The 12734-nt window shown below is 38.5% G+C and overlaps 1 protein-coding gene across 1 annotated transcript; it reads right to left on the bottom strand.

Moving 5' to 3' along the window:
- Window positions 1–146: 146 nt before the first annotated feature.
- prkx (protein kinase X-linked) lies at window positions 147–12011 on the bottom strand. The gene is made up of 8 exons (XM_086069258.1): window positions 11512–12011; window positions 9737–9905; window positions 8170–8433; window positions 7242–7361; window positions 6730–6825; window positions 4626–4683; window positions 4307–4384; window positions 147–3819 (listed from the first exon to the last, which is right to left on the bottom strand). The coding sequence occupies exons 1-8, from the start codon at window positions 11648–11650 to the stop codon at window positions 3694–3696; spliced, it is 1050 nt and encodes a 349-aa protein (XP_085925384.1). The 5' UTR covers window positions 11651–12011; the 3' UTR covers window positions 147–3693.
- Between the last annotated feature and the right edge of the window lie 723 nt (window positions 12012–12734).

The raw sequence follows: 12734 nt of genomic DNA, 5'->3' as shown, positions 1-12734 counted from the left end.
TGTACGTACTTTTTTCCAATTGGTTGTTTTATTGTTGTCACATGCTTGGGCTCGGCTACCTTGTTCTAATATAAATTTTGATAGCCACTTAGAATTTAGTAAGAAAAAGCAGCTGGCGAAATTTTAAAGAGACAAGGACAACTTAAAACAGCTAAAAGTTTATTATTTTAATTTTATTTTGAGTCACGTCACAATGAGAAGTTGAGGACAAATTTCAAGTGAAGTTAACAAATAAAGTATGCAGCAAAAAACACAAGGCACCTTTTTGCTGCCTTTTGTAAACAAAAAAAGGAAGTACTATTTTCCTGTAATACTTGCTTCTGGCCAAGAAGTCACAGGGTTCAGAGGTCACAAAGTAATATGCCATTGCAATGAAATATAAAACATTTTCAAAAGTAGAAAGTAACAGTCTTGTTTTTCTCTCATGTTTAGGCTCAGAAAAATTAATTTAAAAAATGGGTGGGTGGATGGGAGTATAAAAAGCACGTTTTGTGATATGATGGTTAGAGTATGACTCATTAAAGGGAGTAAAAGAGGTATAACATGCTAAGCAATAGGAATACAGTAGACCCCCCAATTATTCATGATGGATAACAAATTCCCGTGAATAACTAATGCACCTCTATAAGTGATTATAATGAGCTTTATGTATAGTTTAAACCAAAAATATACCAATAACTATGAATGTTAAGAGATGTCCTGATCCAATCGCATGATTGGAAATCTAGTCACGTGATTTTCAGATGATCGGATTCTGGGCAAAAAGATCAGTTTTATTAATTTTGCTCCAATTTTAAAAGGTCACAAATTGACCAAATAATACAAAACTATGATTGTGTCAAATGGAATAGCAATAGCTTAATTTTATATTATACAATGTTAGGTTGTGGGTTTTATTTTTTGTAGGAGTCAGAGAAACAGTAGCAGACGCGTCTGAACGACTTCACTTCAAATAGAAGTTAAACAAGTGTAAATTATTGTTCCCCATTTAATGAGGTAAAGAAAAATCAATAGTGTTGTTTATAGGTGAGAGTGTTCTTTGCAAATCTAGACCTCAAAAGTCTAAATAAAACGTAAGACTCTATTGCAAAAACACACAAATAAGATTCCTGATATAAAAAAAAAAACTAATATATTTTTTAAAATACTTTTAACAATAGGCCACTCCTGGCTGGGGTGTAGCATACAGTAATTTATTTCCAGTTTAGTTTAGCAAGTATAGCCTATTTTTTTTCTCCAGAGTCCAAACGCTGACTCATTTTTTTGTTGTTGCTATCTTGCTGTGCAAAGTTGACGACACTCTGCTTTAACGCGGTTCCAGGCAGACGTCTGTGAAAAGTTGACTCGATCATCCAAGCATTTATGTAGTTCCAGTGTTAAATGCGCTAGCCATGCTATTCTTAGGTTATTTTAGCGTATCATCCGCCATGGCGATGAGTACTGATTCTGCAACGTCTTTAGCCGGACCTGTAGCAGCTGAACCTCAAAAAAAGTCCAAAAGTCTTCAATAGCATTTCAAATGCTTACATTGTCAAACATTGCTGTTCCCTTTAAAATACAGTGCAGCAAACAGCTTAAAGCTAAGCACGCTCATACACACACATCAACAATTCTGATGATTGTGATGCTGAAGAATTGCTGTAGCGGTGCAGCCCGGTGTAAAATAAACCCTTGATTACACAGCAAACTGGTCATAAGTAGGCTTCAATTTCGATAGGGATATTCCAATTGTTTACAATGACCATATATGGGAGTAACTCATAAATGTCCGCTCATGCATGTAAATGAGTTACCCCGTATGTTTCAGAAACCGAAATTTTGACCTTAACCAAATATTGACTGCATGTAAACGTAGTCATGGTCACAATCGTATCTATCTTTTCTACCTCCCTTATTTGGCGGTCAATTGCAAATCTGAGACGGCTGCAGTGACATTTGTGATTGGATGAGTGGGTCTGATGATTTGGTTGAACGGATAACTGGTAAACTGGTCGTTACTACAATACACTAAGGGCCAGATCCACTAAAGGTTTGAGTAGCATTTGTGCAGCGCTAACCAGTATAAATGGAGCAATCAGGGAACGTGTAATCCACTAAACGCACGCAGATGGGGAAATTCAGTACTAACTGCACTGTCAACCGTACTAACTAACTTACCCCTGACAGCGTCCTGTGACCCGAGAACTGGTCCGGGTTTGGTGTAGACGAAAGTAGTCCGGCAAATTGGCTGGGGTCACAGAAATAAAGCGTTTTTCTTCTAAAAACAATTTTGTGATAAAAAGAGTGAACATTTGCACAACAAAACTGCACATTAGAAAAAAGTCAGACTCCATTACCGCCTGGCTCTATTTTTCTTTTCGTATCACTGCATCCGGTTGTGTGAAGACAAATAAAAAGGGGAGATTACAAACGTCTGCTGACATCGTTCTTGTGACAAGTCACACTACATTATATTGTTCTATATGTAATAATTGTCCAGCCGTGTGATTTCCCAGGCTGTTCCAATAAAAATGTAATCTCCGCACACTTTTCACCGCTTTCCGAGTACTTCAAACAAGTGCACCCCATTTGTCAGTGATAGTCACCGCTCTCTCGGGGCTACAGCTGATCAAGTTGTACCACTTCTCTATCCCTCCTCGCTCTCTTTCTGCCCGTTTTAATTCCATCTGGCGAATATCGGCATCAGTATATTCGGGTTCATAAAGATACCCCCTTGGCTCAGTGCTAAAGATATTGTCGTTGTCGTCAGACATGTTATCGTGAGTTTTCAAAGTTATAATTACAGTGGAACGCGCGTCTGTCACCTGGATATGCAGCACGCCGCGCAGTGATACGAACAGAAAAATAGTGCCCGGCGGTAATGGAGTCAGAGTTTTTTTTTTATTTTTTAAATGTGCAGTTTTGTGATGCAAATGTATCACTCTTTTGAACACACATTGTTTTTAGAAAAAAACGGCTTTATTTCCGTGACCCCAGCCAACTTGCAGGACTACTTTCGTCTAGACCAAAACTGGACCGGGTCCCGGGTCACAGAACGCTGTCAGCGGTAAGTCAGTGCTGATTGCACACCACTTTAGGTGAGGATGCCAAACAGATTCATGTCCAAAAACCCGAACTATCCCTTTAATGACGCTAAATGAGGAAAACGCTTTTGGGCTTCTTCGGTCCAACCTCGCTTTCTGATAATATCATCCTTAATCGCAACTGTTACTATACTGCCGTGTTCTTGGCGGAAATCCATTGCCATGTGTGGTAAATCAGGCGCAAATTTGCTCTCAGCTGTCAAACTTGGTGGGCGTGTTTGCGCTGGTATATCATTAGAGCAAAATCCTTAGTGAATAGGACGTTAAGAGGGAGCAAGCTGCGGGTGCAGATGTGGAGCAATTTTCGCTGCGTGCAATTAACGCAGCGCGTTCTTAGTGGATTTGGTCCTACATGTCATACACTGCATAGTGTATATAGTTGTTTTTTTTTGTCATTAAAAAATAAAAATTATTTCCAGTGGGTTTTTTTTTTTTACCCACGTTACAGAACATCGCAAACAAGCAATTTTTTAAACAAACAAACACACCCAAAAAAAGAGAATCAATTTGCAGATATCGAAGCACGAATATGTGAGGGTCGACTGTATTCTCTGCAAATTTGTTCTTTGCAAAGTTTTCTTTTTCTTTCTATGAACAAAACACTGAGTTGTCAGAAGTTTTTGAAGATTTCCAAGTCTCTTGGTGGAACGCAAGGTTCTTTTTTCCATTCGTCATTGGGGTAAACTTCAAAGTTTGTGGTGTCGCCGTCGTGGGAAACTTTGGGAACTATTGGCGGCTGTGGATTTACCCAGAAAAGTTACAGTTAGAAGTTGCAGTTTAATTATTGAAATTAACGTAATATTTTAAACTCAATGAGAAACAATTATTGAATATTGTCGAGACTGACTCGATTGTACAATACTTCAGAATTTTTCTCTCTCCATGCCTTCGCTATAAAACCCAATTGACAATTTGCTGGGAATTTTAAGGCAGTGCTGAAAACAAAATTTGGGCAATACGGGCTCAACTGGACGGCACTCACTTATGTTGTCTGCAGACGACAACATTTTAGACATTATTGAGTGTGAATTTACTTTGAGAGGACATTCAATTTACATGATGCAAATTTTGGAAAATGTATTGACTATTTTACAATGCATAGCAAATTGTCTTTATTAAATGTTTATCTAAAAAAAGAATGTTCCCATTTCTGTTGCATTTTCAAATTTAAAGTACTCTGTATGGGTCCTCAACAACTATTTCAACGCTAAGAAATGACTTACCTTCAGTTTTCTCAGCGGAACGATCTCCCAATCGATGGCCTTAAACCATCGGTGCTTTTTCACGTCATCTGCCCCATTCTGAAGAAATAGAAAGAAGGCTGTACATTTAATACAATATTACAACCAACTTCATATAAAAATAAACATGTAAAATCTGATGTGATCTGATCTGATCACATATTTACCTTTAAAGTTCACTTAGAAAATGTCATAAAGTGACCATATGGAGTCACCCAAACATTACTATAGGGCAAATATGAGGTGTTACATGATATTAGTTTTCAGCTGTTCAATGCAAAGAAAAGACATTCCGACTCACTTTCATGTTGCCCAGCCTTCTGGCTCGGTCAATTACCAGAAACTTCTTGATTAGGTCCCTGTGGAAAACAAACACTCTGTAAATCTTTATCTCAGATTGCTGCTCCAAGGCACCCCCTAGTGGCAAATATCGCACATCGCTACAGCAATATCGCACTGGAAGAAAAAAATCTCACAGGAAAAAAAAACATCCATCCATTTTTTCAAACCACTTATTCCTCACAAGGGTTGATATGTACAGTATTTGAATTTTTGGCAGCCATGAAATGATGTGTATTATTTTGACTTTCTACCAAAATTGTCATGTCACACTTAAAGTGTGAAGTCAAAAGTATGGTAATTGTTTGCTTTTTATACAGCGCTTTCATCAGGTTTTTGGAAAAGTCATGGTTGTTATTTGACTATACTTTACAATTGTGATTTGCCATTTTGAAGTATACATACCTCAAGTAGTACATGTGCTAGCTGTAGTGATAAACAAAAGATTCACTGCATTAAATGTTCAAACTGTGTAAAATGTTTTATCCAGTACAGTTTAGTTTTAGGAAATAAAACCTCGGTCTTGTTCTTGATAATCAATGAGGACTACTATGCTACTGTACACTGTTTTACTGAATGATATAAGAATATTTTGAGGTGGTACTTGTGGGGGGAAAAAAACTTTGAAACAACTACAGTAATTTCTGGACAATAAGCCGCAACTTTTTTCACTTGCATTTGACCCTGCGGCTAATACAAAGGCGCGGCTTATCCATCAGATCACAAGGGGGGCGCATTATAAAATGTAGCGCAAGAGCGTCAGGCAGAGCAAAACAAAAGAAGTGAGCCCAAATAAAGTAGGAGTGACTGAACGAGAGTGAGACAATTTGCGCCCTCATTATAGAAAAGAAAGTAGCGGGAAGTCCCGGTGCGGTAACATTAAAAACACCTGCGCCTTACAGTCGGGTGTGGCTTATATGTGTAACAAACTCGAGTATTCCCCAAATTTAGGTAGCACAGCTTATAGTCCAGAAATTACTGTACTGCTCCAACAAATAACCCCAATAATGTAGAAGTAGTCACTGTCAAAATACTTTCGGAATATCAAATGATCAACAAAAAAAAATTAACTTGTATAGAGTTGTCCCGTTCCAGGCAAATTTGACCACAATCACTATCTTTAAGGCCATGTATACACGTAGCCGTTTTTTTTTTTTTTGCAAACGGGAGATATTTTTCTGCGGCTTGCCCTGTCATCCACACGCCCGCGGGGATTTTTTTTTCTTTACAAACGAAGGTTTCTAAAAACACCGGCCAAAGTGAAGATTTGTGTATTTCTCTGGCTCCGCGGTCGCGTGTGTCCGTTTGTAAGCGAAGTTTTACGTCGTCCTCTACACACGTCACTCTCACATGCCTCAAGTTGTTAAAAAAAGAAGAAGAAAAAAAGGCGGCGTGGATTTGCTTCCCCCACCAGGGAGCTCATGTTTGTATGTGTGTGTGGTGAGTGGGAAAAAAGTTGTTAAAAAAAAAAAAGAAGTGAAGCTTTTTAAGATTTTGTATCTATACTCCGTTTATCATCATTTATTTCACTCATTGACTGTTTACAAGTATTTTTTTTAAAATTATTAATAATAATAATAATAATAATAAGTATTGTGTGCACTGACAGCAGATCCGCATACATACAGATCAGTGGCTGACAGTCCGCGCTTGTGACTATGGTGAAGTGACGTCAAGCGATGAGCAGTATTTGTCTAACTACTGCCACCTAGAGGCTTGGCATGCATCTCATTGTCGGCCCAATTTATGAAAGAGGCGTTGCCAGACGGAGGCGTACTCTGATTGGATAGGATTTGGGGAACTGTTGCCACCTTAAGGTCTGGAATTGTTATGAACATACTTAAAAACGCATTAATGCAGTTAGCTGTGGATGTTTTATTTTCTACAAACGTGGTGGTGTGGACACTATTTTTTTCCGACACCCAGAAGAGGGAAATATCAGTTTAAAAAAAAATACCCTGCTACGTGTGTACATGGCCTAAGATGAATTTAAATTCTTCAGCAAGGTGAGACTCATAAAAGCCCATTAAGATTTGCTTTTCTTTCTTTTGGTAAAAAACACATACTTGACGTAGAAATCCAGATGCCGTGGGAAATCCAGTTTTCCTGCCAGGATCTTCTGGTAGATTCCAAATGGGTTGTCATCAAAAAAAGGTGGATGCCTGTGAAGAGAAGGAATCAGAACAAGAATAATGTAAATATTTTTATCATTGCTTTGGTGACCATATACAGTAGAACCTTTAGTGTGCTTCCCAAACATTAAGCTATGGCACATATTTTACATAAAAAAAATTCACGGCACAGCACCAAACAAATACCGCACTAAAATAATAATGATCTTGTCTACATTTAGTCACACTTTTTTTTTTTTTTTACTGATTCACTATGAAATTGTGGCTTATGTAGTTGAACACAATTTCTTATCTCCTGTTTTATGAATGCAACAGGTTAATTGAACCTTCTGCCATCTAAGGGAAGAGCATTTAATTGTTCTCCCTTATTATAAATATGACCGGCGTACATAGATGACTCGGTGTCTGTGACTTACAATCAGTAGTGTGTGTATGGCAGTACGCACCCAGCCAACATTTCAAAGATGAGGATGCCGAGAGCCCACCAGTCTACTGCACGGCAATGACCTTTGCTCTGGATAACTTCTGGAGCAAGATACTCTGGGGTGCCGCACAGAGTCCAGGTTCTGCTCCGGAAGGGAAAGACAAAATGATGCCAGACTCCAAAAACATTCGGACAAGTATTGACCTCATTATTAGTTACAAGTGTGTGTGTCATGTGTTATATTGGAAACCTTTGAATGACTATCTTGTTTCATAATTTCATATGATTATATAAGGAAAAGTCATCATTTATGCAAATGACCCCTAACAGCTGATATTTTTTTATGTCTGACATACACATTTACATTCTTGGTACCCTACTGTAAAAGAAAAACAACATGATGTTATCTAACTTGAAAGTTAAAGTGACAAAAAATAATATTTATGGAAAATGAATGAATGAAAATTGAGCCTTTGCTTATTTTACGTTGACAGGCGCACACGTCTCATTGAGTTAGACATGGTTTGATTGCAGTGAAGGTTGCGCAACAAAATAATACTCACTAACATACATTTATTTTTTGTAAAAATGACTAATGTTGCATCTTACTGGGTCAGTTGTGAAACTCTTCTTGTGTGACTCTATATTTGTATTTATATTGCTCCTTCTTTATTTAACAGAATGGTACCAACTATTTTTCACGTGTAACCCCACCATGAGAGCCACATGTACTGTGAATGATAAAAAAAAGTAAACATTATATGTACATTATCATACTAACATGACAACTTATCAATGACCAGCAGTTAAACTGTTTTGCGTAACATCACCCTCCACCCTACGGCAGGCATCTTGTTAAAAAAGTGACGACACATGCTTTCATTTGTGAGTTTTAGGAACAGTAAATCTTATCAAACTTAACAAATCAACAACATGGATATTGATTTTACCTGTCAGAAAGCTTCTTTGCAAAGCCAAAATCAGTCAGTCGGATGTGGCCTTCCCTGTCCAGCAGGATGTTCTCAGGCTTCAGGTCACGGTAAACTATGTCTTTGGAGTGGAGATACTCGATAGCGCACACAATCTCAGAGGCGTAGAACAGACCGGTGGCGTTACTGAAGCGGCCTCGGCTGCGAAGGTAGCTGAATAGCTCGCCGCCAGGCACGTAGTCCATCAACATATAAAGGAAGCATTCATCGTGGTGTGTCCAAAACCTGACAAGGAAAATAAAAAGTTGATGAAAGTCTACATCACTGTTTCCTAAACTTTATTGAGCCCAGGCAAAATCTCATGGAACACCACAAAACAAAAACTATACATCTTGAAATAATGATTGAACACAAAGCAATTAATCTGCTGTATGAAAGGCAACAAAAGGATAAAGGTTAACTGTACCTTCGGCCATCAAGTGGAAGAGCACTTCATTGACCTGCTCTTTACTACAGGTCACTGGTATAGATAATTAAACAGCATATGATAAAATAATAAAAACAAAAATAAAACACCAGCCATGTTTACATGGAGACTTTTTTTGTCATTCCGATTGAAGATCTGTGGTCACCTGTTCCACTCTGCTAATCAGGTCAGCCCCGCGGCAGCCGTGAAACATCGATCACGTGCTTTATCAAGATGAGTTCATTCGTCATTTAGCACAGTAGTTGTGATCGTTTTAACACTTTTATTGAAACAAGAACTTGATAAAAACAAGCCCCAAGTAATTTCAAACAAGTTCTCCTCTCGCAGATGTACTCTTGTCAAGACGCCACCATTTTAAAGAGCAGAAACGATGACGTCACGACGCATTTACGTCAAGACATGCTGGATGCAGCCTCGCCATTCTGATTAAACTGCATTCATGCGTGTTGATCGGATTATCAATCGACAATCGTTCAGAATGAAATCTTGATCGGAATGGGCTTGATCGGCTCAGAATATCCCGAATGGTGTGTGTAGAAACATGAAGCATCTTTGTTCCAAGGCTTTAAATCCGAATAATGTCCATGTAAAAACAGCCAATACCCTAATTGTATTGGTTAATTTAGATTTTTTTATGCATTATTTCTGTCAATTTCAAGATATTTTAGTGATCATTGTGGGTTTTTCTTTCATTAACAGAGGGGTAGCAACAATTTAGTCCATGAGTGTGCGTGTATGACCAGGATGTGATATGACAAATTGTTAATTTTTATTTTTATTTTTATTAGCTAAGACAAAGGATAAAATAGGTCATAAGTATGTACCAAGCAAGCTAGCCAAGCAAACAGTTAAGAACTACTGAAATTATTTGAGCTAAGGGGAAGACTGAGGACAACTGAAATGATTTGAGCTAAGAAAATAAGCGCAGACGTGACTGGTATGTGCTGACTATTCTTTTTGAGTCTTTGTTTAAGTAGACTTGGACAACAACCAGTCAAGTGTTTGATCTTGAGTCTCACATAGGCAAGGTTGTCACTTTGTGCTTGTATGAGAATATGATTGGGGTAGGCCTGTGCAGGAGTCCGTGGGGAACAAACTCACAGTCGTATGAGGAAGGGGTGGTTGACCTCTTTTAGAACCGCCTTCTCGTTGTGTACATGCTGCTCCTGCTTCAGGCGGATCACATCAGGGATCCTCATCTGTTTCAGAGCATAGAAGGCCCTGCTCTTCTTGTCCCTAACCAGGTATACTCGTCCAAAAGTTCCTGTACCTAAATAACGGGGACACAAGGAAGCATTATTAAATGATAAACTGCTGTAATGACCCAATTGGAGCATTCCCACCTCCACTTCTGATCAAAAAGCCAGATTTGTATGTCTCGAAAAGATTATCCTGAATAGAAAATGAAGGGATGTCATAATCCGGCAATGTAGGGTGTAGGAAGTGTGATTTTTTCCTCAGGTCCAACATTTAAAATGATGAACCTGTTCAATATTTATTGTATGTTATGTTGCAAATGCCCAGGCTCTGTAATTATGAAGTGAAATGGAACGATAGCCAATAGGAAGCGATCAGAAGCTTTTGCTGTTGACAGACACAAATTGAGGGTCACCTGGATGTACTGAGTGTTTGTATAAACATGTTTCGTAAGTCATTCAGGCAAAAAAAAAATCTCTTTCCAACCACATCTTATTATGAGATAAACGTACAGCTAGCCTAGCTTCTTTTATTGGAAGTTTAAGTTTATTTCAAATGGGCACTGGGCAGTCATAAAACAAGAACCGAAAAAACTAAAACATCTGCAATATGAATATCCCTAATGAAAACGTGTACTGCTAGTCCAAATAGCAGTCGGTCAGTCAGATTTACACCAAATACATACGGACCAAAATAAATACACACATCATCTTTAAACATTGTACAGACATCTTAGTCTACATACCCTGACCAGCGTAATCAATAACAGGGTCAGTCCCAATGGACTTTCTCAGTCCATCAATGTCGGACGCCCGTTTTGCTGTCGAATGACGGAAACATTGACGGACGGCCACTTCACATACGCACCGTAGAGTACTTCCACCTCTTTCAGGGACTGCGGCTGAAGTTAGATGTAATAGTTTTTTAATCTCTTATCTTTTGAGTAGCAAAGGCCAACCTTGCATGCTTTCCCCAAATTTGATCAAGAATTCATAATCCTTGAAACTAAATATAATACCTTTTACAGATTCCTTCATGATACTTGCTACATGAGGTGGCCTCTACCCACACTACATACCGGGGAGTTGCCAGGATGTGTGTGCACCACACAAAAAACACAATTCCTTTTTTCTTTGCTTTTTTAAAGTTAAGGCGAGTCTTTAATCGGAACCGCTTGACTAAAACCTAATTCCTAAAATTTGAAACTTAAATCTGACTTGAGTGTTGCCCACTTCTGCTATTTTGTGACCTCATTTTGGAGGTAAGAAGTGACAGTGACAGTGGCAAAGTTGATGATATTCGTGACATGGATGGACAGGATCAGGAACGAGTTCAGCAGCAAAAATTGGAAGGTTTTAAACAAAGCTCAAGAGACCTTAGATGTTTTAAACATCTAGTTAGTCTTGCAAACTCTGTTCAACTATTTATGGTATCCGCTTGATTTATCATACTCGCCCATAGGTTCTGCTGGATAAATCAAGTAAAATACTGCTAAACCATTTGAGGTGTCGCTGCAACATCAAAAGTTTGTCATCGTTTTCATTTCAAGTCAGTGGTGGTCACTCACTTCCACCACCCGGAAGTAGCAAAGAGCCTACTGTTTACATGCATGCTTAAAAACTCTTACTTGGGAAGCCCAAATAAAGATCTTGGTCATTTGAGATGTACTTGCAACTCACCTACTGTGGCGATGCTCACCAGGTCATCAAGGCAATATCTCTGGTGGTTGTCAGACGCTTCACCCGAGGAATCGCTGCTGTTTTCTTTGGAACAATTGGTCTCATTGCTTACGCCGGTATCTGCTTTTGAGGACGCCATGAGTCACGTCCGAGGTTAAATATTTTGGTTTGAAAATGTCGGAGGTTGAAATAAATACGCCATCTCATATTCCACTAATGAACTAGGGGAGAAAAATAACAAAAACGTGGTGACATTTTATCTGAGGTACAGTCAGTGGACATTTGGGCCTCGACAATAAGACAAAAGAAGTTGATGACAAGTGGAAGAGATAGATAAGTGGCTAGCTTAAAAACGACCTAAAATTTAAAGCATCGCAACAGTTGTTAAAAGGGCGAGTGTATGAAACTACGAAAAGGGATTGCATCTTAAAAATTCCTTTATGGACGAATCCTACACCCCCGCATTTCCTCATCTATTTACGTCGACCGCACTCTGGTGCGCATGCGCGTATGTGTTTTTCTTCTGTGTTTATTGACGGCTGACGACCATCTTAAAGATACATTGTCACCACCTAGCGGCGTGAGACGTGATTATTTTCAATACTGTCGTTTTTTATCGGTATTTTAAAAGCCATTTCATGACACGTCTGGTTATTACCCTCTGGCAGCTGTATGCAATCCTCCCTCGAGGGCACTGAAATAGTTTTTTTTTTTTTTTTTTTTTAAAAGGATGTTTTTCAAAGCATTATTGGTAAGAATACAGGGGTTCGGTGAATCATAGGTTGGGGTCACTGACGGTTACCAGGTAACTGGAATGGAAAGAGCAGGTCAACGGTGATGGTCGTCTCGACTCGTCTTAATCTTTTCGTTCCTCTTTCTACTAACCCTATTGTAATCTTCATATGCACTTTAATAATAATAAGATTTTGGTATTGACATTTTTTTTTTTTGTCATTGTGGAAAAAGCTCCATTGACATTGAAACAAGTATTGGCATTGTAAAAGGTTGTATTGAAAAATAAAATACAGACACTATTTTCTTTAAGCATATTTTTTGTATTATGATCTGCAGATTTGTTTTACACTCCTTTTTCTGAGTGTCACAGGTTTTTAGTGTCAATTCTCTGGTTTTAAGTACTTCTTTATTTCAGTTTAAATTTATTGGCAGTGTTTTAACATGGGGGCGGAGTTAAGGTTTTCAAATTTCAACGCTTGGGTAGCTAG

The sequence above is a fragment of the Leptonotus elevatus genome, chromosome 2 (genome assembly GCF_054856555.1).
Source record: "Leptonotus elevatus isolate MCC_2025b chromosome 2, RoL_Lele_1.0, whole genome shotgun sequence".
NCBI lineage: Eukaryota > Metazoa > Chordata > Actinopteri > Syngnathiformes > Syngnathidae > Leptonotus > Leptonotus elevatus.
Note: the sequence above shows the minus strand (reverse complement) of the source record. Positions and strands in the feature narration are given on the sequence as shown.